This window comes from Electrophorus electricus, chromosome 8 (genome assembly GCF_041902795.1).
Source record: "Electrophorus electricus isolate QZ-2024a chromosome 8, ASM4190279v1, whole genome shotgun sequence".
NCBI classification, from domain to species: Eukaryota; Metazoa; Chordata; class Actinopteri; order Gymnotiformes; family Gymnotidae; genus Electrophorus; species Electrophorus electricus.
The window spans coordinates 4,127,501-4,151,490 of NC_137504.1; the positions used below are offsets into that span (position 1 = coordinate 4,127,501).

General features: G+C 39.1%; 4 protein-coding genes across 33 annotated transcripts in view; 3 read left to right on the top strand and 1 right to left on the bottom strand.

Annotated features, from left to right (window-relative positions):
- Positions 1-5,203, top strand: part of zmat1 (zinc finger matrin-type 1) — a 5,852-nt gene extending 649 nt beyond the window's left edge. The window contains exons 2-7 of one of the 2 annotated variants that reach the window (XM_027004202.3): positions 1,192-1,301; positions 1,438-1,527; positions 1,617-1,752; positions 1,841-2,104; positions 2,327-2,417; positions 2,526-5,203. In XM_027004202.3, the coding sequence (XP_026860003.3) occupies positions 1,192-1,301; positions 1,438-1,527; positions 1,617-1,752; positions 1,841-2,104; positions 2,327-2,417; positions 2,526-3,573 (1,739 nt within the window). In that variant the 3' untranslated portion in view covers positions 3,574-5,203. The remainder of the gene's footprint in view (positions 1-1,191; positions 1,302-1,437; positions 1,528-1,616; positions 1,753-1,840; positions 2,105-2,326; positions 2,418-2,525) is intronic. The other variant, XM_027004203.3, reaches the window with a different exon arrangement.
- A 2,522-nt stretch (positions 5,204-7,725) lies between these two features.
- On the top strand, positions 7,726-13,022 carry cd8b (cd8 beta). Its single transcript, XM_035527467.2, has 6 exons — positions 7,726-7,858; positions 9,123-9,470; positions 11,373-11,459; positions 11,602-11,688; positions 12,272-12,305; positions 12,634-13,022. Exons 1-6 carry the CDS (start codon positions 7,813-7,815, stop codon positions 12,650-12,652), a joined length of 621 nt encoding a protein of 206 aa, XP_035383360.1. The 5' UTR covers positions 7,726-7,812; the 3' UTR covers positions 12,653-13,022.
- A 5,098-nt stretch (positions 13,023-18,120) lies between these two features.
- cd8a (CD8a molecule) lies at positions 18,121-20,476 on the top strand. Of its 3 annotated transcripts, XM_081718898.1 has the most exons (7): positions 18,121-18,208; positions 18,561-18,857; positions 19,057-19,143; positions 19,381-19,497; positions 19,826-19,865; positions 19,949-20,047; positions 20,346-20,476. In XM_081718898.1, the coding sequence occupies exons 1-6, from the start codon at positions 18,160-18,162 to the stop codon at positions 20,001-20,003; spliced, it is 645 nt and encodes a 214-aa protein (XP_081575024.1). In that variant the 5' UTR covers positions 18,121-18,159; the 3' UTR covers positions 20,004-20,047; positions 20,346-20,476. The 3 variants fall into 3 exon arrangements, with proteins under 3 accessions (XP_081575024.1, XP_026860052.2, XP_081575025.1); XM_027004251.3 differs by having other exon boundaries at positions 19,949-20,476; XM_081718899.1 differs by lacking the exon at positions 19,381-19,497 and having other exon boundaries at positions 19,949-20,476.
- Positions 20,477-21,696: 1,220 nt separating this feature from the next.
- The window catches only part of cast (calpastatin), a 34,148-nt gene continuing 31,854 nt past the window's right edge, over positions 21,697-23,990 (bottom strand). For all 27 annotated transcript variants that reach the window (XM_027004123.3, XM_081718893.1, XM_081718896.1 and 24 more), the window contains 2 exons: positions 23,317-23,419; positions 21,697-23,214 (listed from right to left, as the gene is read on the bottom strand). In XM_027004123.3, the coding sequence (XP_026859924.2) occupies positions 23,330-23,419 (90 nt within the window). In that variant the 3' untranslated portion in view covers positions 21,697-23,214; positions 23,317-23,329. The remainder of the gene's footprint in view (positions 23,215-23,316; positions 23,420-23,990) is intronic.

Genomic DNA, 23,990 nt, shown 5'->3' on the forward strand with positions numbered 1-23,990 from the left:
TAGGTGGATATTACATTTAATTCCTGTAGTGAAGGAGGGGACATAAACAGCTGGATAATTACTTCAGAACATCCCGGGTTCATCTTAAATGTGCATGGCTGACTGGACGGCGTTCTTGCATTCACTTAAAAGTGGCTTATGAATCGCAGAATTATGAATTTGTTATTTAACTGGCGCAGGTATTATAAAAGTTCATTTAAATAACAAAAGTAGTGTTAAGTTAAAATCTAAGTGGGTTTTCCCGACCTATATTTGGACTAAAATCAATGGGACTTGTAAGTCACCATTAAGTCTAATTTTATTATTAATTACAGGATATGTTTTAGGCCTAGAAAACGTAGCATACATTATACAGTTGTTTCTTCTGAAGGGGTTTGGATGTCTAGGAAACTGACAGAATGCATATTAAAAATAGTATTTAGAAACGGTTTCCTTTTTCAAAAATATTGTATTGAACAAAAGTATTTGAAGTTCATAAACTTTAGAAGAATTTATATCGGAATGTATACTGATCAGTCTAGTTTTCTTTTACATCTTTTTCGAAAATGCATAACACCAGGGGTCCAGAACTATGCTGTGCTACACTGCTCAAACCTTTAACATAGTTATACTTGAGGAACAGTTTTGTGTGCCGCAAGATACTTGAATAATGTCAGATTAGATATTCTTATAACATGTCTTATTACTGGGTTGAAATAGAAATAGTAATTTTCCTCGTCACAGAAATCTCAGTGTAGTCAGTAAGGAAGCTTAAGCTATATTTAAGATTACCCTTCCTTAGCATTGCACACTTCACGGAGTGAGGTTCCCAAGGATTTGTTATAGAATCATTTTGACATTTATTTGCCAAGCATGCTATCTCTAAGGCACTGTTTGACACTGTTGCCTGTGGAGTGTTCAAATCTACATTGGTTAACCTCCAAATCAGCCACATTATAATAAGTTGCTTCATTTGAAAGACTTTTAGAAATGAACAAATAGGATGAATGTTACTTTATTGCTATCCATTTTACAGGAGGCTTCAATTTTAAAATCTGTTCTCCAGTCTTCCAAAATTGTTTATTAGTTTAAAATGAATTTTCTCCACCTTATTTATTAATTTGATGTTAATATGCATTTTTGATTCTGTCCTATGTGCCCTTTTTAAGCATGAAAATTAGTTTAATTATATCTCTCTTGTCTGTATTATAGTTGAAACCCTAAATGACAATGAGCTTCTTAAAGGCCTTCTGACGGACACCTTCTGTCAGGTGTGTGACGCAGTATTGCTGTTTGAGTCTCAGAGAGTCTCTCACTATGAGGTTTGTATGAGTATTCATAGTGGAGCATAAGTCACACATTGATGAATTGGAAAATATAATTGCACATGCACACTCCTTGCATACATTGATGCTTGTACCTTTTGTATAAGCTTTTGTCTTTTGTATCTTTTGTTAGGGAAAGAAACATGCTCAAAGAGTCAGAATCTACCTGCAGACCAAGAAGGCTGAAAGAAACAAGCCGAGGCAGGAAATTGGAATCTTTAGGGTAAGACGCAGTTGGCACAGGTCCTGTAAATTTAGTTTTAGTTCCTTTCATTGGGTGGGTTCTATCATATCACCTGTTGTGTTTAACAGAGCGATAATGTGGGTCCAGATAAATTCTGTGAGCTGTGTAACATGGTGTTCAGCTCCTGCATGGTTGCCAGGTCTCACTACAAGGGTAAAGTCCATGCTAAGAACATGAGGAAAAGCAACATGGCTCCTTCTGTAGGCAAGTAATCCCACTTTGACGCTTTCAGTTTAGCAACCAAGAGCCCTTTTAATTAGTTCCCAGCTCAATGATCTTATGTACGCAGCAGATGTCAGAAGTGCAGTGGGGTCTCCATATCTCCCTGTTCCCACCGGGCATGGGGCATTGAGTGAGATGGTCCAGGACCAGAAGGAGAACACTGTCTCAACCCCTCAGTGGGTGGACTTGGACAACCCAGACAAGTATTGCAAGCTGTGCACAGCCTCGTTCAACAACCCCCTAATAGCCCAGCAGCACTACAGCGGACGCAAGCACCAGCGCAACCAGGCCCGGCAGGAGCTTCTGTGCAAGCTTGGGGAGGAGTCTGAGCATGGTAATTACTGTATACACTCCCACATTCAGATCCAATGCCTGATAGTGTGTAGCCCTTTGCATTCGATCTGTGTAAGTGCAAGGGATCTGTGATGCAAGAATTTAGTATTCCAGAGTAAATTACCCTTGGACATAAATTTGGCATTCGGTTTAGCTTCCTTTTCATGTAATCCTCTCCTTAGTTCTTGGTTCTCTTCCCCTGTTGCACTGTTTGTATTTCCAGTGCACTCCCTAACATGTCCAGTGTGCTGTGTGACTCTCAGCTCCATAGAAACATACCAGGCGCACATGCAGGGCAACAAGCACCACCTAAAGTGAGTGGTGTTAATCTGTCATCATTGCACTTCTGCCAGATGTCTCATCTTAGCTTAGTATGATCCCCCAAATTCTGTTCTCTGCTCTTCTCTTCCCTCGACTGCCAGAGAAAAGAAGATAGCTGGTTTATGCAAATCCCAGAAGAAAGTATATGACTCCTTCCAGGATGAGTTGGCTGACTACATCCAGGTCCAGAGAGCTCGAGGACTGGAGCCCAAAACAGGGCAGGGTCCTGAAGGGCCAGAGCACGGGACAGCAGAGGAGGAAGCTGAAGACACTGCACAGGATGGGGAGGTGGCCTGCCCCTCTGCTGCTCCTCCTAGCCTCCACAAGCCTCAATGGCTCCCGCCATTTCAACCTCGAATCACCCAATTCGACTTCAGAGGGAGATTTCCCATGCAAAAGGAGTGGAATCAGGGCTACCCTTTCCTCTCACCACCACTACTCATTTCTGGTCTTACAGGTAGGTCATTACATAGGGGGAGGAGCCCCGACTCATCTAGCACCACCTCATTCTCCAGCTCCTCCTCCTCCTCCTCCTACACCAGCAGCAGTGGGAGTAGCAGTATAAGCAGCAGTGAGGATGGTGGAGAGAGGAGGAGACGCAGGAGAAAGAGACGAGACGGAGCAAGGGGTAGGAGAGAGCAGGACGATGACTCCGTGAAGGACACAGAGAGAAGGCATAGCACGAGGAGGAGTAGAAATGAAGCAGAAGAGGAACAAGGCCACGCAAGGCAAGGGAGGAGACAGAGGAGAATGAGCTTTGAGGAGGAGCAAAGAGAGCAGGGAGTGGGTGGGGAGAGAAGGAAATGGAAAGAGAAAAGGCCCAGAGGAAGAGTGCCCCATGACAGTGAGGATTATGGTAGAAATAGAAGAACCGGCCAGAAGAATAAGAGACACACAGAAGGCCCCTACGGAAAGAGATGGAGAGGGGAGGGCGAGGAACAGTGGAGCAAAGCGTCTGTTGAAGAAAGAGGAGAGGGGGGAGAGCCGGCCATGATGGAGGGTACCCTAGGGGACAGACCTGGACCTGCAGATGAGAGAGCAAAATGCAAACGAGAGAAGAAGAAGAAGCTGAAGGAGAAGATGGACAAAGGGGACACAAGGACCGAAGAGGAGAAGCTCTGGGATGAAACCATACTGGGATTATTCTGACATTTTCACATCTGGGAGGCTGATGAATCCTGTGGTTTTATGCATGGAAGACAAAAGTGCTGGACTTAAAGCCAGAGCATCTCCCCCACTGGCACACAGCAAGGATTCCTGGAAAAAAGGTGACGCAGACGGATCCGCCTGACTTGTTCTGTGTTAGTGTGGTAGAGCTGGCTGAACTGTCCTCTGCCAGTTGACATTTCTGCTTTACACAGAGGAAACCAGCACATAAAAACTGTTTTTTTTTTTCAGGTATTCTTCAAAACTACACTGGTTTTGCAGAACAGTAACCAGAATATTCTTTTGCTATGTGGTCTAGATGTGTGATCTGCTACTACTGACCATAAATCTATTTGCACTAACCATGTTGATCTTCAAACTAAGCGAATGTATCATCTCATACTGTACTCTCAAATTAAATAAATACAATTTACTATTTATTACAGTTTACATTTAATAAAGTAAGTAAAATAATTTTCTAAATTACTAATCCTAGCACAAGCTAACAACCTACTTTTAAGATATAAACTATTGGTGTTTACCACATAAAAACTAGTAATGGAAATCTGGAGGAAAAAAAAGACTAAATGTTATTAGGAAAAAGAGTAAAGTTGTGAATAAAGATGAATGACAGATGGTAGAGGAAATGAATTAATTCCCAATTTTACTTTCAGCTTTTGAAAATTGTTATTACTTAAAAAAAAAAACTGCACCAGTGAAAACCGCTGAAATGCCATTCTGTGTCACTAAGTCACCCAAGCTAATGAAATGAAAGGGAGACTATTGTCTAGCCTAAGCTCTACACCATCGATGCCATCAATATGTTGATTCGCTATGTCTTATTCTGTTTGCTAGCTTTGCTGTTAGCTGGTACTTAGCCTTTCACATGGTCTTGCCTGGAAAAGCAGTTGCCAAACCAAACATGCTAACACAGCCGACAACAAATTAGGAGCTAATTAGTGTGCTATCCTTTTATTTATTTATTTCTATTTGTTTATTTTTGCCAATATTTCTGACCTGTTCCTTTAATGGCAGTACAATCATTCCAAGCTGACTCAGGGAGGCGCTGTTTTGTTTCAAATGTATTTCCTCCGCATCATGTTGAGGGCAAAGCCAGTGGTGGCAGGTGGTGTTGCGATTTTGCCATGTTACAGATCCACCAGCCACTCTGAACCATTATTGCATGGTATGATGTAAATGAGTCTTTGTCCAAGATTCCTGTGTCTTATCAGTACTCATAATTTGTGTTGGTTTGAACTGTATTGTAAACATGAAACTCAAACATATATGCTGTCATGATGTCACATACATGTGTGTGCCTAAATGTTTTGGGTTGGGTTTTTTTTGTTGTTTGTTTTTTTTGGGTTTTTTTTTGTCAAGACAGGTGCATTTTGGGGCAAATGAGGACGCTTGGCTTTCATCACTTCAAACTGGTTGATCTTTTTTTAGGTTAGAGCTTATTTGTCCCCTGTGCAAGCATGAGGTATTGAAAATATATTACTTCTCAGAGCCAAAACAGCTCGCACAAATATACAGTTAAATATACAGGTGTCACTGCTTATTGTGACTGCATTATTTGTTACGTACCCACACATTTTATACCCTTGGTTGATAATACATCTCTTTCACAGTCTTGTTTCCCCAGATGTCTGAGTTCATTTGTGTGCTTTCATGAATTAGTTGAAAGTGCTCTTGCGATGTGAATGTGCCAGAACTCTAAGCCCCCCTGAAGCCCCCGAGATCTCCTGTTTTCAAAGAATCGTGGTTTTGTTCCCAGTGTCTTTGTCGAGCCCTCGGCCCCCTGAGGCGGGTGCTGCACCCACATCCTTCACCCTCCGAGACCCTCACGTGGGCCCAGGAGCCTCTGTAGACCTTTTGTGAGAATGATGATGGAGGTAATGAGCCTTTAAACTCTGAGACCCAAACTCCCACGTGAAGCCTCTCACACCTCCAGGTGTAGTGGCTGAAACTTCAACAGTCTGCAGGTGAGATACAGCGCTTAACTGTGACAATGCCACCATAATAAGTGTATTTTAACACAAGCAGAAATTAATACTTGATGACCCAAAACACTGCCAGCTTATTATGAGGAATGACAGCGACGTAAAAGGAGCATTTTTCTATATGGAAATAGAGGCACTTGAATGGCAGTTTGGATAAATCAGCCACGGCTTTACAGATGGCATGGAGTTCCTGTATTTATCATATACACATCTTCATCAGCCAGCATCCCAAGAGGGTTCAGGGCCTTGTTCATAGGCCAAACAATGGCTGCATGGCAAAGCCAGGCTTCCAATTGATTGCCCAAAGTCTTACCCAGTAGGCTACAGCTGATGTTCCTCACAACTTTGTTGGGCATATATTAAAGCCAAAATACAGAAATGCCTGAGCAGTCACTTTTTGATGACTGATATTAGGCACATAAGAGGTCAAAGTACTATTCATGCTGACACTACAACAGTCTTGGTGTTTTTAGTAAGTAGTTGAAGCTCTGATCAAATTAATAATCATGAAATTTTTTAGCATAATGCACTATCCACCTTCCTTGTCATTGGCTGATTGAAGATTTTTTAGAAGATTGTTTTAAAGTAAACCAATAATTTACTTGGGGCTATATGGACCCTCCAACCCTACATGGTTGAGATGGACACCACCTACAGCTCAATATAAATACAAAAGATGGTGAGATGATGCTTTGTGTATCTGTACTGTAATAAATGGGTGGGAGATCATAATTAATTGTGATAAAAAGAATAATCTGGTAAGACTAATTAAGGCCATGCTTGAGCAGTTTGTCTAATGACAGCCTTAGTTGCTTTTAGCAATGGGGGGGGGGGGGGGGGGGGGTGACTGGTTATTAGAAACTATTTAGCAAAATACAGTAAATAAGATCAAAACCACATGAGAACTGGTCAGTATGGGAAACTGAATCAATATCATTAGAAATTAAAAAAAATATTCATTAATATATTGCACTTAAATGGAATATGTCTTAATTGCTGCTAGAGAATCTAAGTTATGGAAATTTAAATTTTCTGTTTTCAGCATTGGCACCTAAACTTCATATTTTATAGGTGTGGTACACTTTTGTTATTTTCATATTCCAATCACCTTATCTGTATTTAGATTTTTATTAGTTTTTGTAATAAATAATTTACCCAGGGCCAGGTGGATCCCCTCAGTTAAACACCCCATCCATGGCCCCTGTAAATGCAAAAGATGGAGAGATATTGTTTTGTGCATTTATACTGGTATTGAATTGGGGCTTGGGGGAAGGTGTGTGAATGTACTCCAATTTCACTATATTTATAATGTCATAATGAGTGGTATTGAAATCCAGTAAGACTATATATCCCAATTAGGGTCACGTTTGGGTGTTTTGCTGTATCTTGTATCATGCTGAGCTGCAGGCTGTTGCTACCGACATGGTGCAGATATTGTAGGTCACGCACCTGGGCATGGGTTAGTGTTAGCAAGGCTGCTTACACCTAGCTGTAGACCTTCACGACACGAAAGACAGAAATGTGCTGTGCAGGTAATACTAGAATGAAAGCGTGCAGGGACGTTCTGTTTTCTGAGACAGGCTGCGAGCGGTGAAATGTCCCAGCTTCGTTGCAGATCAGTAAAAACGTTTCTTATTTAATTTACTTTCTAGTAATAAAAAAAAAGTCTGCCTTGATACAAGTTCTCATATTGTCTGCAACATTCAAAAATAATGACTTACAATCCACTTGATTGTTCAATACTGTTACCCCTTTTGGGGCTAATTTGGTTTGGGGTTGAAATAAAAAAGTATGTTCCACTATTTTGTACTGGAAAGGTAAAAACACAAATGCTTGACAAAAAAAATTTAGAAATAAGTAAATGCACCATAACATAATATGTGATATGTTTTTTCAGCATATTCCAAAATGTAAATAAAAGTAATGTATATTGAATCTATATTGAATTGAATTTACATTGTTAAATTTTTGTAGAGCATGTTATAAAGGCTTCTAAATCCGAATCATGTTAACTCATTCATTGTTAAGTATTTAGGCCTTATGACAGGACCTTCTGTAGTTTGTGTGTGGGGGGGGGGGGGGGGGTTTCACATGCATGCTGTGACGCACTCTGATAGGCTCCAGTTCCTCCCGGCTGTATGGTAAAAGAAGAAGGACAGGCATAAAAACCGTAAAGCAACACACACACACACACACACACACACACAGAAAAAGTACTGGCAGTCAAACACAACTGAAGATGATCCACACTCACCTCTGGACCTTCATGTGCCTTTGGACAATAGGTAAGACATTTCCAAATTCAAACCACCTATCACACAGATCACAAAACTAGGCCACACTCGATGGACACCGATGAGAAAGTCACCAAGAGATATAAATATTAGGGGTGAATTGTTGGTTACTTGAATTGTGTTTGTCTATGCAAATAAAGTAAATGTTTTCTGAATCACTGATCTTTTGTAAGTCTAATAGATTTTTTTAAATGTGTGTAATAGATGATGTGGTGATTAACACACACTAGGCTAATGGTGGCTGACACTACAGAATCGTTAAGTAATTGCATATAATTCACACTATACATATTATACTGTATTAACATAGTAAAGCATGAAAGTAATCTGTGCGATTACCAAAATGGCTGACACTACAGAATCGCTAAGTAATTGCATATAATTCACACTATACATATTATACTGTATTAACATAGTAAAGCATGAAAGTAATCTGTGCGATTACCAAAATGCAGGCACTTTTTGACGGTGTTAAGTGACTATAATGATTCTGCATTTTTGCTATTTGGACTACACATTCCTATTAAATGGCGGTTAATTAAAAGTGGAATCACCAGAACATATTCTGATTGTAGTTTACAAAATACATGGATTATTTAGATCAGTATCGATAAAATGTCATTTCTCAAGTGTTCTACACGTTCACATATAGCCATAGTATTCATTAATGCATGTAAGTCTGTTTTTTGTTGTTGTTTCAAAAATGTAACTATTGATTTGTTGTACTAATTATTTTAATTACAGCCAGATTTTCTTACTGACTTGGTGGTAATTTCTGTCCATATTTATTTATACAAGACGTTTGTGTCAAATCAGATGTTTAAAGTCTGTTCAATTCTTTTGTATCTACATTTGGAAAAAAAAAACAAAAAAAACACACCTACATGAGATTATTTTAGTATATTTCACAAAAATGATGAAAGGAAAAGATATTTTGCAAGAAGATGCAGTAAGCTGTTGCCTTTTCTTAACAGCCCTACAAACACTCTGCCATTACGCATTTGCAGTTTCTGTTTTTACAAAGTAGTCTATGGAAAAAAGACAGTAAATGCCTTGACAAACAGTTTGCCATCTCAGCTGAAGGAAGATTTTTCTGTCTATTTTCTTAGAGTATAAAATCATTCTTTGTGCCATATGGTTACATTTGCATTACTCCTATACTGTATAATTATATAATTTGATGTAGCTTCTGCAGTCTTATCAGACTGAAGTCTTGGTCTGCAGACTCACCTCTAAGACCCACTCTGCCCCACAGCATCTACCATGACCATCCTCTATCCCAGTATCGGCAGTTCCGAGACGCTGAACTGCAAATGCCCAGACCACCAGTGCCAGAGGGTCTTCTGGTACCGTATACTGCACAGCAATGACACCCCACAGTTCCTGGTGTTCTGCAACAGTGCTAACACCGTGAGCTACGGACCAGGCATCAGCGCCACCCGCTTCAAGACCAACACCGATGAGAGATCCGAGATCACGTATTCGCTGCGGATCACCGGCCTGCAGAAGGATGATGCAGGATTCTACTCCTGCCTGCTTAATAGTCAGAAGCAAAGGGATTTCAAAGAGTTGTTTCCACCAGGATATTACCTCAGGCCTGGAGGTGCATATAAAACCTCTCCCTCTCTCCCACTGCAAGTGTCTCTTTATCTCTAGCTCATATCTGAAAATGTTTTCCTATGGATATATAAAAAGGAGAATCATCGTTTCTCTCTGAGAATCATCGTTTCATACTGTTAGTTCGCTCAACTGCCGAATCATTTTTATGTCTTCTTAAACTGTAGTCTCTGCGAGTTCTGTTTTGGTTTTAGTTTTGCTTGGTCTTGTTTTACCTTATTGAAAATCGTTTGACCAGAAGACTGACCAGAATGAATACTATTACTTATAATTTGGTGAGTAACAGTCATTAGCATTGAGGGTGAGATGATGGTAACACATATGTGCCATTTTTTCAGGAATGCTCATCTTTAGGAAAGCCACTGGAGCATGGAAACAGTATAGTTTTATGGGTTGTTTTTTTTTACATTTTTACTTTTGAATTGTAACATAACTACAGACAGGAGGAGATCTACACACAGGGCGTGAGGCTTACAGGAAAGGCACCAGGACAGAAAACACAATTAAAGAGCAAAAACCAGGGAGAATAAGCAATGGTCAAAAAAAAAAAAACCAAAAAACTGGAGATGAGCAGGAGAGCAAAACCAGAGTCCTGAAGTCGGCAGTGAAAAAACCCCAGACAGAAGAAGACCAGTAATGCAAAGGGAATGCTCAGTATGAAGGCACTAGGCAAACAATACTTCACAAGGAGTGATAGAAATACTGGAGTTTCTATAGGGAGGTGATCGGGGAGGCAGGTGTGTAGAATCAGATCTTAGGTGAGGTTGATTGAAGTGGGCATGGTTGATCAGTCAGAGTTATTGTGGAATTAGTACTCACATGAAGTTGATCGAAGTGGGCATGGTTGGTTGTGCAGAGTTAGTGTAGAGTTAATACTCAGGTAAGGCCAATCAAAGGAGGCAGGGTTTTTTGTGTAGAGTTTGTGTAGAGTTAGTACTCAAGTGAGGCGGATAGATGCATGGTTGGTCTGGTAGAGTTTGTGTAGAGTTAGTACTCAGGTGAGGTGGATAGACGAATGGTTGGTCATGTAGAGTTTGAGTAGAGTTAGTACTCAGGTGAGGCGGATAGACGCACGGTTGGTCATGTAGAGTTTGAGTAGAGTTAGTGCTCAGGTGAGGCGGATAGACGCACGGTTGGTCATGTAGAGTTTGTGTAGAGTTAGTACTCAGGTGAAGCGGATAGACACATGGTTGGTCGTGTAGAGTTTGTGTAGAGTTAGTACTCAGGTGAGGCAGATAGACGCACAGTTGGTCGTGTAGTGATCAGTCGTTCTGGATGGGCTGCATCGAGACATGAATACTGTTCAAAAGGTTTAAGTTTCATTCAGTGATCCTGATAGGGTACACTGGGTAAAAACAATAATGTGCATAATAAACAAAACACATATGTCTCATTCTGTTTTAATAAAAAAACTAACTAACAATAATTTCAAATGTATGAAAATCCATCAATAGTTGTATTTTTCTCTGTTTTGGACTGATATTTTGCTTTTGATAACAAATTAAATGGCAGCACAGACCTGATAAGTAAACTGAGATGAAGGACCATGCAGAGCAAAGACGCAAAATATGCTTAAATACAAGATTGTAAGTTATATTCTCAATGTCACACTCTAGACGTTTACCTGCTGTCATTTGATGTGTCTTATTATTTGCTCTTGTTTAAGTGGTTAGTATTTATATCCTTATTATTTCTTATTATTATTATTTTTAACTCAGTATCCATTAGAAAGCAAATATGCTGCATGGGACGCTGTTAGGGAATAAGCTCTTATGAGCGTATTTATGAAAGGATCGCCAGAACATCTAACAACAGAACAGAAATGCAGGAACCTGTTTTTTGACTTTCTTCATCACATGGTGAGAGGGATTGCTTTGGTTTTCCTTAGAGCATCCACCCACTTTGGCCCCAACAGTCAAAACTCCAAAGCCGACGAAGCCCCGTCTCTGCAGATCGAACTATCAGCCTCCCAAAGGTATTGACGTATGTGGAAGCAGTTTGCGCTGAATATGGCCACTGATGTGGCTAACCATTGTACTGTATTTGTAAATGTATATTGTTTGTGATTGCTGGAATTTGTGGACTGTAATAAATCTTGTGACTGGTTGTTTTAACAGGTTGCAAGCCCTTGGTTCTTTGGCCGAGTGTTGGTGTTCTGCTTGCTCTAGCTGTGGCCTTAATCTCCACACTGTATTACTTTAGTAGTGAGTACACATGCAAACACACACACACACACAAACGGACACACACAAACATGTACACGCAGAAAGCTTTAGACGTTTGTTAAAATCCCAGGCTTTGCATTGCCTGCACAAACACGCCTGATTCATCAGATCAGCAAATGACCTGACTTTTCAGTACTTAGGAAGTTAAGCATTGGACTTTGGAAACGCATCACTGGTCATCTACACTCTTACATGGGTGAAGAAATTGTCTGTGTGCTTACAATATAGTATATATAAAATCACAGTTGTAAGAAAGACTTGTATCTCACATCAGATATCAAAAAAAATATATATAGTTTATAGCATATAGTTTGGCTTGTATATGTTTGTATAAAGTGTTTCAGCAGTATAGAGCTGGTAGATCTAGCATATTCATGCAACAAGTGCAAATGTGCAAGGGTAATTTCTGGGAGTATATATATATATTCCATGTCTAGAGAATGTACAAATATGCAGCATTGGCATATTTAACAATGTTGTACCATAAGAAACAGTATTTCCCTATCAACCAAAAAGTTTTGTCTTCCTAACATTCTTTTTGATGTTTGTTTCTTTTGGTTAGGACTACCAAAGAAGTGCCGACACCATTTTGCTAAGTGAGTTACGATTTTCTCAACTAAGATATTCTTTAGTAAAGATTTAAAGTAATGTTCTCTGGTGTTTTCTTTTTCCTCATTATCAAAATGACTTTTCCCCATATATGACAGCCTTTAATATTAGAACATGCTCCTTCCACACAGACTGAATTATTGTGATTTGAATGTGTTTTTAATGAAATGCAGAAAAAAGGCCAATAATGTGCTATTTGACAGGTCAAAACAAAATGGCACATTTGTTTTAATAATTTCCCCAATAACTAAACAACCATATGACTGCATTTGTCTCTTTTCTGAGGAACTTCCCTCTGTTTTGTCCAAAATGCAGAAAGATACAGCTGCAATGAAACAGGCGGAGTGGCCCTCCTCTTCTGATTACAAACCAGCAGCTTTCTATAGTTGACCCCAGCCATACTCATTTTGCACCTTGAATTGGAAACGTTTGGAAAAGAACCCTCTGGACATACAGATCTCTTCAGTGTTAATGCTCTGTAAAACAAGACGTGCTTTTTCAATTATCAGATGGTTGTAATTATGCTCAACTCATCTTCCATCCCTGCATCCATTTACATAATAAAATAGCAGAAATGTCAGTTCTAGTGTGCAAATATTCTGTATCACATGCTTTCAATTAAAGAACAGCACATTGTATTTGTAAATGAATGTACAGGTTATATACAATGAAATGCAAAGCGTGGTTGTATTTTTATTATTCAATAAATGATCTTACTATGATGGAAAAGATTTGACTTGCATTTTATTTGTATTTAATTGGCTATATATTTACAACTTCAAAGTATGTACAAAAGGTTTGCATATCTGGCAGCATTAGCATAGCAGTTTCAGACTGTCTTGACAGTTCCATATCTGAGGGTGTGTTGACTTATATGTTTGACTCTCTAAGGACGTGGGCTTTTCCTCTCTGAGGGTATGTGTTTATGTGTGGTTGTTACCACTGAGAGCTATCACTCTGTCTCTGCTACTTTAGTTTCAGTGCTCCCAGTTAGTAGCTGAACTCACAATCAGAAGATCACACACAGAAACATGACCTGTAACCTGTACCAAAGTTGCAAAGATGTATGTTGTATGAAAATGTGTGTTTACACAGAATGCACCACTGTGGTGTCAAAGAGCCTGTCCTGAACTGCTCTACCACTGTCCCGAACTGCTCTACGACTGTCCCGAACTGTTCTACGACCGCTCTACCATGCTGTGCACCTACTGGAGGTGACACACAGCTGTTCGAAGTAAAACCTTTTGTCATATGAACAAACCTTTTCCTGTGCAGATAGAGGAGAGGGAGAGCAGAGGCACAACGTTATCGCACTCTCTCATCGCTCGTTGAGCTTTGAGCTCTCTGTCTCTGCACTGAAACAAAAAGACCACAAAGAGACCACAGACCCTGCCACAGGTACACGGCACAGGCACACTCACTCAGAGAGCAGGGCTGTCACACTTCCATTACAGCCAGTACTGCCACTTCTGTTATATACTTTACTCGGTGAAGCATGCATACTAGGACCCAGTCACTATCTTAGAAAATATAACATTAGAAGGGAAGTAACATGCTGACATTCTGAATATTCAGTACATTCAGTACAGGATGTGATTACAGTGGTTGACTGTGTCTCGTGACAAGTTTTCAATGGTTACATTTTATTATATGAACATTCTAGTAAATTCTGCAACATGCTCTGGTAGATTTAAGATACTGATCATTATATTCAGCAGTTACAGTTTAGGTGCTTAGCTCAGATAACATAATATGGAAACATTATACTGTATTATTGTACTGGACTGTAATGTAATTGAAATGTAATGTTAGATGTTAAGTTCTAACTGGAGGAATTTATACAGGGGTGTACATTTTTTTTTATTCAGAATAGATGAGGAGTAAAAGGAGAATTTCCTTTCAGTCTTCATTGACAGCACATTTTGTAAACAGAATGTAACAACATCTGTAGAATAACATACATTCAAACAAAAAACATTCAAAATGAAAATAACATGGACATAGGTAAGCATAGCACTCAATTCTACAGTTATCCAAAGTGAATTGCCAAGGTATAGTTATCAAAATGACTTATTTTTTTCAGTGTTTCATCAGTCAGAAGCTCGTAATGGAATTTTAGACAGCAACAACATTATTAGGCTATGAGTGATATGATTACAGATCAAATCATAGAGGATTAAAATAGAATCATTAGAAGATTAAAATATAACTTTTTTTGAGTTAATATTCTGATTGGAACAAAAGTATACTTTGAAATATTCATAGCAGAAAAAAAATCAATGGATCGAGTTTGACCAAGAATTTTATTTAATCTAATTATTGAATCTAACTGTAATAGTATATTGTCATAAATGTCTAATTACTGACCAGTTTTATGAACATTTTATGGGCTGAAAATAAAACATTAAAAATGGTCAGAAAAAGTTATATACACTGCCATTTTACAAAAAAAGGAAACGTTACTTTTAAACGTTCCTGCTTCATTAGCATCTGAAAAATCATACACATTCACCAGTGAAACCAGTACTTAACCAGTGAAAGAGTTTTAATGCCTTTTTTACAGTAGTCACCCACACAATCTGTGCTGATATAGATTTAATTAATTTCTTATTTGAGATTGTCTGTGAGATTTGTGTTTTTAACTATCACATATCAATATATTTAATACTCTCATGCCATGCACATTGACAGAAAAGTAGCTAGATTGTTTGATACAACATAATCCAATAATTAATTTTCTATATTACATATGTAAAATTCAGTTTTATTATCCTTTTAAATTTAAATTTACATTTCTTTTCAATTTAAGGTGGTTCAATAGTGGAAGCTGACTAGAAACACTACAAAAGTCTCCAAAGTCTAGACAGTTTGGGTGTACTGTGAATGTGAAATGAAAGACTTCTCGCATGTAGCACTGACTTGCATAAGTCTGTATGTGTGAGAGAACCACCTCTACAACCTGCCATACATCTACATCATCTTACAGTAGAGCTTATTACTACTTACCTCGACTGGGTATGTAGCCTCCCTTCTGGAAGGCTTCAGAGTGCCCCCTGTTCCTGCAGCTTGCCCTGTGATAGGTGAAATTAATGAGTCACTTGTCAGGTAACCTGCACTTCTAAGTTAAATTTTGGCCATCTCAGCATCATGACTCAGATAGTGCTGACAATGTAATAAGCGCAAGAAATACTCCTGCTCAGGCTCTGTGCCTGACCGCTGGCATGTAGGCTGCTGTTCCTCAGACAGCTGTCTGGTGCAGGTGGTGCACAAGGGGGTCAACTGGAGTCCTGCCCTCCAAGGTAATGCCCAGGTAATTCCCATCTCTCTATATATCACTCTCTCACGCTCACACACACACGCACACACACACACACAGACAGGCACTGGGAAGGGCATGCAGGCCATGCACTGTGAGGATGGGGGAGGGGAGTGTAGAGGAGGGCACCCCCAGAAGAGGATGGTAAATTACATTTTTTTTTAATGTTTCTTTATTATTTATGTATGTTGTGCACTATGTCTGTTCATTGTTGTTAATTGCCCATTGGGGACAATTAAGGTTCATTCAACTGAATTGAATTAAATAAATAAAAAACAAACAAACAAACAAACAAAAAAAAACATTTAAAAAAGTGGGCGGTGGTGCCCCAGAATTTTGCAGTACACCACTGCACACAGGCTATACATTTATGACTGTTACAGGCAGGAACCCTTTATTTTTCAGTTCTGTTTCTTTGGTGAGTCAGTCAGGGATCCCCAGGTAGGACATTAGCACAGAGTAAGAAAGTACCCAAAGAGAAACAGTTACTCAAAACTCTATAGGGGCAATGGAAACTGAGGGTGGACCACCAGTCATAAGATATTTCTCCATCTTCTGACAGCCACCCATCACACAAGAGAAACAGAATCCCCCTGTTGATAAAAATACAACTACAGGTTTAATAGGTCTTGTCAAGACTATGTATCTCAGCAGGAAATCCACTATGGAGAAATTATATATATATAATCTTACAAGATATTGTGTATTAGCCAAGCTGATGTCACAATGTGATACAAACATTCTTTCACTCTGTCTGCATGTGACCTCACTGGAATTGCGTTATTTTCCCACCGAATACGTGAACAAAAATACTGACGCAAGACCAGATTACGACACGAAGACCGCCATGGCACTGAAGACTAGGCACTTATGAGGATTTCTGTACGCCTACAACAAAGTAGGCTCCTTCTTCCACGAACAAGTGTGAATGTGAAACTTTCGACAACACAAAAATACTTTCCATTCTTCTGCGGAGCTGGTCGTAAACGTGTTATTCAGTTAGCACTGATTTTCTTTTCCAACAATGTTCATTAACAAGCATCTGATTACGTCATCCTGCCGGCCGGCCGTGACGTTATTCTGATTCAGTAGGAGATAGCAATAGGTTTGTAAGCAACATTTATCAATCAGTAGCAGTTAAAATTTGTAATGGCCTTTAAAGCTGTTTTTGTTTCATGTGGATCATTTAAATTAAATTAAATGTAACACGAACAACGGATGTTAAGATGTCACCAGCCTCCCAAAGTACTAAAAAATCAGCTAAAGGATCATTGAGTTGTATATGTCCTAATAAATATTCAGGATGGACCGTGTAGTCTTTAAAGGCTATCTTGTAAAACTGCTCTGGGCTGTAACACATGGTGTGGGTAGACATATTCGACAGGCAAATTTACATGATGTTTGTCGTGACCTGGATTATACCTTCATTAGCATAGTGTAGTCAATTAACACCAGACATAATGTCCGACGTGCCAGGTGCTAGCCTCTTTAACCTCGAGGACATCACAATGTTTTCCCGCAGGGGGCAGTGCTTGCCTAACCCTAGTAGCCTTGCTTTGATTTTGCAGTAACCTTCTGACGAGCCATTACATAATATTTAAAACCCGCCTTTCTCTCTCTCTCTCTCTCTCTCTCTCTCTCTCTCTCTCTCTCTCTCTCTCTCTCTCTCTCGCTCGCTCGCTCGCTCGCTCGCTCTCTCTCTCTCTCTCTCTCTCTCTCTCTCTCAGTACGTCTACTCCACTGTCTAAATCAAATAAATTACTCTCTGCTCTAAAAATACATTATTGCTAATGTTCTGTAGTTTTTCATTAATGTTGCATGGGATGGGATGCAAGCCATCTAAACTGATCGTCCCCTAAAGTTCAAGTTTAATATGCACTCGTGAAGTTCATGCACGTGGCTAGACCGCTCTGGGTGCACGTAAAGGAACTGCGGTTTTATGCGCGCACACGGATCAGCGCGCACTAGGGCTGCTGATTGGTGGGCTTACGTGAAACGCGCTTGCAGACCCCCGTCAAGTGCACGCTGGTCGTGTTGCAAGGCTTGTGCACACCGAGAGAAAAAGTGTGGGTCGAAAAGACAACGCCCAGTTCAATAAATCGGCCCAGTTTTACTTGTTCCGTTAACTATAAATCAAATGCGAAATCAATAATAAATTGTTTATTAAAATCCATGAATTGCCTCTGAAATTGCGATGTTTCCATAAACGTCATCTTTTTAACTGAACCGCAGATTTTGCAAAAACAGTTTTACCTACAAAAAGGTAAAAACGTACCCATCGAAAAAAAAGCTTGGTATGTTGCTACCTATTTACACGATACGCTTATCATTACATAATATATTGAATTTTGGAGGTGAGGATGTGCGATGAAGAAGCGCTGAAAATGTAAAAAAAAAAAAAAAAAAAAAAAAAAAGATCTTGGGGAATGGGGTGGAGAGAGGAAGAGGGGAGTAGCGTGTTTTCTTCACAATCTTGTTCTTCCAAGTTGTGAAAACCCGAAAACCTCCCTGAGTTAAGCAAGACAATGTATTTGTTATATATCGGACTTTTTTCGCTTTTATTTCTGCCTCATGGTAAGCAAAACATTTTACATCAGTTACATGTAGGTGTAAATTATAGCTATGAGATTAGCCAAAGTACCAGTTCCAAAAGTGTTAAACATAATTTGATTACAAACAATTGTCAATAGAACTTACTTTTTTTTTTTTTAATTTTCACTAGATTGTACTTTTCAATCTTCCTGGAAAGTCAAACAGGGTAGTCTAATTGATTAGCCATTCACGTGTAGTATTTGCCATCAAGGCAACCTTTGTTATGTATAGGTTATAGGCTAATAACTTTAAACACATCTATGAGTATAGAGATCATGTAGGCCCGTGTTTGACACCAAGCGGGTTTATCATCGGCATTCACATCTCTGTTCAGGTGCTTTTCCCAAAGAAGTGAAAAACGGGCAAAACGAACAGATCACATGTAATACCAGACAAGAACAAGGCGCCTTTTGGTTCCGAGTGCAGGACGACGCAAAATTCCAGTTCATCGCGTATTTAAGCTCTACGTCGAAAAAGATCGAGAGCGACAAGTTCAGAGCGCACCAGAGTAGGCATACTTTAACGCTCCAGAGATTCGACAAAGCGAACGACAGTGGCCTGTACAGCTGCGTGTCGGTCAACAGAAACAAACTTCACTTCGGACAAGCCGTTCGGCTGTACGGAGAACCAGGTGGGCTACATTTAGTTCACTGTCTTAACAGAAATCGTAACTCTCCAAACCTAAATTTATTTTCCTGTCAATCAGACAACAGGCTGCAGTTCTTTACTTTGACGGGGAATATTCTGAATCTGTATATACTCGGATTATTTTCTTAATCTTTATTTTGTAGCGATATTCTTTTGATGAAATATAATTTGACCCTTTTTAGATCCAGCGCCAACCTTCAAACCGATCACAACAGTGGCAGAGCCCACGGGTGTCACGACTACACCTTGTGTAAGCAACAGTCATGAAGGTATTATTATTATTATTATTATTATTATTATTATGTAATGCCATTTATATAAATAGTAGGCTACTTTTTATATTGATAGTAAAGGGTCAGGAGTAGACCAAAGTAAGACTATATTTACATTTACCGCATTTAGCATAAATATGAAAAAAAAAAATGCAGAAATGTGGGGATGAATTAGACTAAACTGATAGACTGATCGTGTTTGACAGAAAAGCCACAGAGTTGTATTGTTCACAGTAAAAAAGAGTGAAAAAGCTTTCAGCGTGGGTTGTGAGTTCCATATCCTGGTACCGTTGGCAGCAGGCTGTGGTCTTCTTCTCATTCTACTGATCATCACTATTCTTTACTGTAATAGTAAGTCTTCTACATCACAGTGTTACACAGTGTTTGTGGACATCCATAGACTGCATGGTGTTAATTCATCAATTAGTTTACAAATGAATTAATTAGTTTATTTTAATTCCATAATGACATAACTACTGAAGAATAACTCTAAAATAACTTTAGAGCACTGTTGTTAAAACAAAAATACTACAAGAAATGTTACAAAAAGTATTATAAAATTGCAAGAAACTGGACAAGTAACTGTGTTAATTTATTTGTTACGATTCTTAAAAGAATGAGCATGTACCGCATGCATAGAGTGCATCAACATATCCTGAAAGTATTATTTTCTCTCAAGGACTCAGAACAAGATGGTGCCCTCACCATTGCAAAAGACGGTAAGTGTTCTTTTATTCCAGTGTAGTTTACTGTTATTTTTTGTATATTCATTTATGGATTAAGATTCTCTTTATTTTTACAGACCCCGAAACAGACCAGCAGGCCACACTCCTTTACCTAATCAACATGTCTTCTAGTCTCCCTGACAACAAAAACAAGAAGATAAAATTATTTAAAGCAAGTATGTATACATATGTTAAAAACCATGCTCATTCTGAATGAAGTCTCTTGGTCTTATATTCATCCAAAATATTTTATATAATTCGCCTAGTAACCATTGAAGTTTTAATTGTAAGAATGTATGTTTTGTTTTTGTTTTTTAACATTTTTATCATTTTAGCCACTTCTGCCAATATAGCCATTTTAACAATGCTACATTTGCCTCGAATTATTTCTAATAACATGCTTTACTGGATTTTATCTTGCAATCTAAAAATGGGTCATTCTCTTGTTGTGGTCTTTGTCTCACACAATTCAAGAAGCATCTACTTGTAAAAATTGCTGAAACATGGGATCTGTTACAGGTAAAGGGATCCAGCAAAATGTTCTTGTTTCTGTTTCTCTGCATATGGAGCCGCTGTGGTATTGTGAATAAATAATGCAAAAGAAAGTTTTCTTCTCTTTTCGCATCTCTGAATTCATTTGATAAAAACTTGCTGAGTGGTTGCCAAATGCAGTTTTTTTAAAGAAAAGCATTTATACCCTTTGTTTTGCTGTCCTAGTCCAGTCCATGCAGACTAACTCGAGCTGAAGATCAAGGTGAATGAAAGGTGAAAAATAGCAGGTCTAAACAGTTTTGCCAGAAGTACCTGTACTACAAAAGAAAAAGTTATTTGTAAAAGTCAAAGCAACACAAATGAATTCACAGCACAATTTCCCATCAAAATACAGTACATTTCTTTTGAGCTGTTGAGCCGCCATTTGTTGCGCCTTTTTTTCTCTCAAAAAATAATTTCAAATATTTACTTGTTCTTTTTTCCTCTCCTTTTTTATGAACTCCTGAAATGAGACACCACACACCACACCATCTCAACTAAATGTTTCACAAACACAAGACTACACATTAAAAGGGAACTATTGGAAAATAAAGCTGTTGAAATAAACCACCCCATCCGCACTGTGCACGCTGGTCTTTTGTCCCAGTCATACCCATACACAGATACCCCTAAACCAAACGTAGTACTAAACCTCACAAGCGAGCCTTGTGGTCTTTAAAGCAAGTGCAGAAATACACACGTGCACACACCTCTATGCACAGCTGCTTTGGGTTCAGAAAGAAAAAAAAAAGCATGGTGGATGCCCTGCCCTAAAAAACATTCAAAACTAAGTGTCTTTCTGGCATGAACACTGTAGACTACAAGACCTTGTGAAAACTCTAGTTCTGCACCTTTACTGCCTGCATTTGGCTCTTCTCTCTGTAGCATAAGTCAAGTCATACAAAGCAAAGTTCCAATCTGGTCTTCAGACATGCAAACATAACTTTTTCGGGGGTGCTGCAATGGGGAGGAGGTGGCAGAGTGTTCAGGAAGACTTTGGCAGGTCCTGGTACTGGTCCTGGTCGGGAAAGGGGATCATCAAAATCAAGAACACATCTGTCATTTGTTTCTTGTTTCCAACATGTAGCAGATGTAACCAGTGCGGACTGCCATTAAACCTCTCTGCAACCTTCAAAAACACTGACTTATAACCGGATATTTAGAATATATGCAGAGCATCATCTATCCATCTTCATTTGGGTTTTTAGTCAAAATAAAACACCGCTCCAGACTCTGGGTTTTACTGTCAATTGTTTTCTGACATATCAGACACAAAAAATACCAGACATTTCCATCCTTTTTAAAATTTTTAATTTTTTTAACCCGAAAAAATCCCTCCTCCATAACACTGTCCCTGGGTTAGAATAGAAGCATTGCACTTGGAAAGAAAGGCACTATGTTATAAAGGTGATCTCACCATGACAGGAAGACTAAATCTATCTTGATCATTTTGGTAAAACAAAATGTGCAGCTGAGGGTAAAGCATGATGCCTTGTTTGTGGAAGGCTGCTCAGACTGAAAGTGCATTCCAGATTTAGACATTACAGCCCACTATGCAATACATGTATCTGCGAACAAGGTTTGTCTGGCCTTGTCAATATGCGAAACATATAGCCTAGTGTCAGTTCAGACGAAAATGAAACAAACATGTATACTTGGTATGCCACATCCTACTCAAGCTACTGAAGTGTATAACAGTAACTGTTTATAACATGTAGCTATAGTCCAATGTCAAGTGGTCTTACAAGGTTGAGACTTGCTAACCACATGACAGCTTCACTGATGCTGAGTGGAGCTTCATCTGACTGTGGGGCTTGCCAGTAATCTCTTTCACTCCTACCACTTCACGTTTGGCACTAAAGCACAGGAACCGGTGTATCGAGAGCCACTCTGCAGGCAACAGCCATAGAAAACCAAGATAGACCTTCAGAAACAATACACAGGAAAGCTCTTCTGCACAAATATCTTTAAAAACGCAGTCAGTCATAAAGAACCACAGCAAAGTTATCATATATTTAAAAAAAAAAAAAAACTAAAAAAAACCCCACCTTCCACTCAAAGACCAATTCCACAGTTCTAGCTTGTTATTGTAAACTATAAGGTGTAACCTAAAATGTAAGTGCTGTACACTAGTGTCTGTAGGTGCATGCTTTTGTCAAACAGCAATGTAAAACCCGTTGTTTGTATATGTCAAAACTGCAGATACCCCCAAATGCAAAAAAAAGAAATAAACATAAAATAATTATGTAGTATACTACTCTTAATCCAGTTGGCACTTCCTAAAGTGCTACTGATGATCACTCACAGTGATGAAGGGGACATTTCACCTCAATGTCCTTCCATTACTGCAGCTGAGCTCTGTATGCCAGATACTCCATCAATAATTCTTTCACCTTTTCCATCAAGATTCTTTCATCTTTTTTTTTTCTTTGTACTTCAAGTTCAAAACAACAGGAATGATATTCTATCCTGTGATAAACCACGCATGGGGGGTTATTCAAAACGGGGGCATATTTAGTAAAAATTGCATCATATTAGTTACATTTTTCACAATCTGTGGATGTCCAAATTTTTTTTTTTATCTCACCCCCCATTTGTTTTTAATAATTTTATTTTTCTTTTTAGAATAATCCAACATCAGCATTCATCTTTGGGAAAACAGGCTGTGTGTGTTTTGTTGGTATTACAAAGGCAAGTTTGTGTAGTCCCATTTCTGCACCTTTCTACCACAGCAACAGACAGTTTGCAATAGTTAGAGCAGCTCCTCTGGTGGGTATCTCTGAGTTGCAGGGAGACGTTGTGTGGCAGTGACCTGAAACAGCAAATAACACTTAAGTCATTAATGAGGCTGTTCACCTTTCTGTGTAAACTGTTTTGATGACCAAAGTTTTACTTAGACATCCTCAAAGCCTACCAGCATGCGAGATCTAGTGCTTTCCACCTTTCTTCGACGCCACATCTGTGCTCATCTTGCCTGAGACATCATCTGAGGCAGATATAGTGGCTCCTGCAGGTTTCTGAGAGAGAGGAACCAGTTATTACTATGTTTCAGTTTAACAACCATGCAACTCGATGGATCTTTATTTAATAATCAGGGCGTGTGGCGCATTAGAGTTCTGACAATCGCAGCCACGGCCAGTTCAAGCAAACAAACCAATGTGAACAGAGGACCTGTTTATAAGAAAAATTCTAATACTGTATACTTATTTGTACTTAATTATTAAAATACAGTGTAAATTGAGTAGTTGATCTCCTATTACATAAATCCAAGCTGTGACATGCCATACAGCTCCTGAGGTCCTGTAGAACCCGCCTGGTTACATTCTGCAGCAGTGCAAGGTCCGACAGCCATTTCACATCATCAAAGAGCCTTACGGTGAATTACTTTGCAGAGTTAAGGCAGCAACGCACATTCAGAAATGCATGCAACTTTGTTTGAGCAGAAAGGGCTTGGGTGCAGTGCACAGGTGTTTTCTGTTCTCAAAATACAAATCTCCAGTAACATTTTTATTTTTTTTTCCCAGAAACGACTTCCTCAGTAGAAGGAATCCCGTCCTGGAATTCCCCATGATGTGCACCACCATCCCA

Coding starts and splice junctions, on each gene's coding strand:
- cd8b (XM_035527467.2), top strand. CDS start 7,813: ATGATCCACACTCACCTCTGGACCTTCATGTGCCTTTGGACAATAG. Junction 9,471..11,372: donor ATATTACCTCAGGCCTGGAG/GTGCATATAAAA, acceptor GGTTTTCCTTAG/AGCATCCACCCACTTTGGCC. Junction 11,689..12,271: donor CACACTGTATTACTTTAGTA/GTGAGTACACAT, acceptor TCTTTTGGTTAG/GACTACCAAAGAAGTGCCGA.
- cd8a (XM_027004251.3), top strand. CDS start 18,160: ATGTATTTGTTATATATCGGACTTTTTTCGCTTTTATTTCTGCCTCAT. Junction 19,144..19,380: donor TGTAAGCAACAGTCATGAAG/GTATTATTATTA, acceptor TATTGTTCACAG/TAAAAAAGAGTGAAAAAGCT. Junction 19,498..19,825: donor CACTATTCTTTACTGTAATA/GTAAGTCTTCTA, acceptor TTTTCTCTCAAG/GACTCAGAACAAGATGGTGC.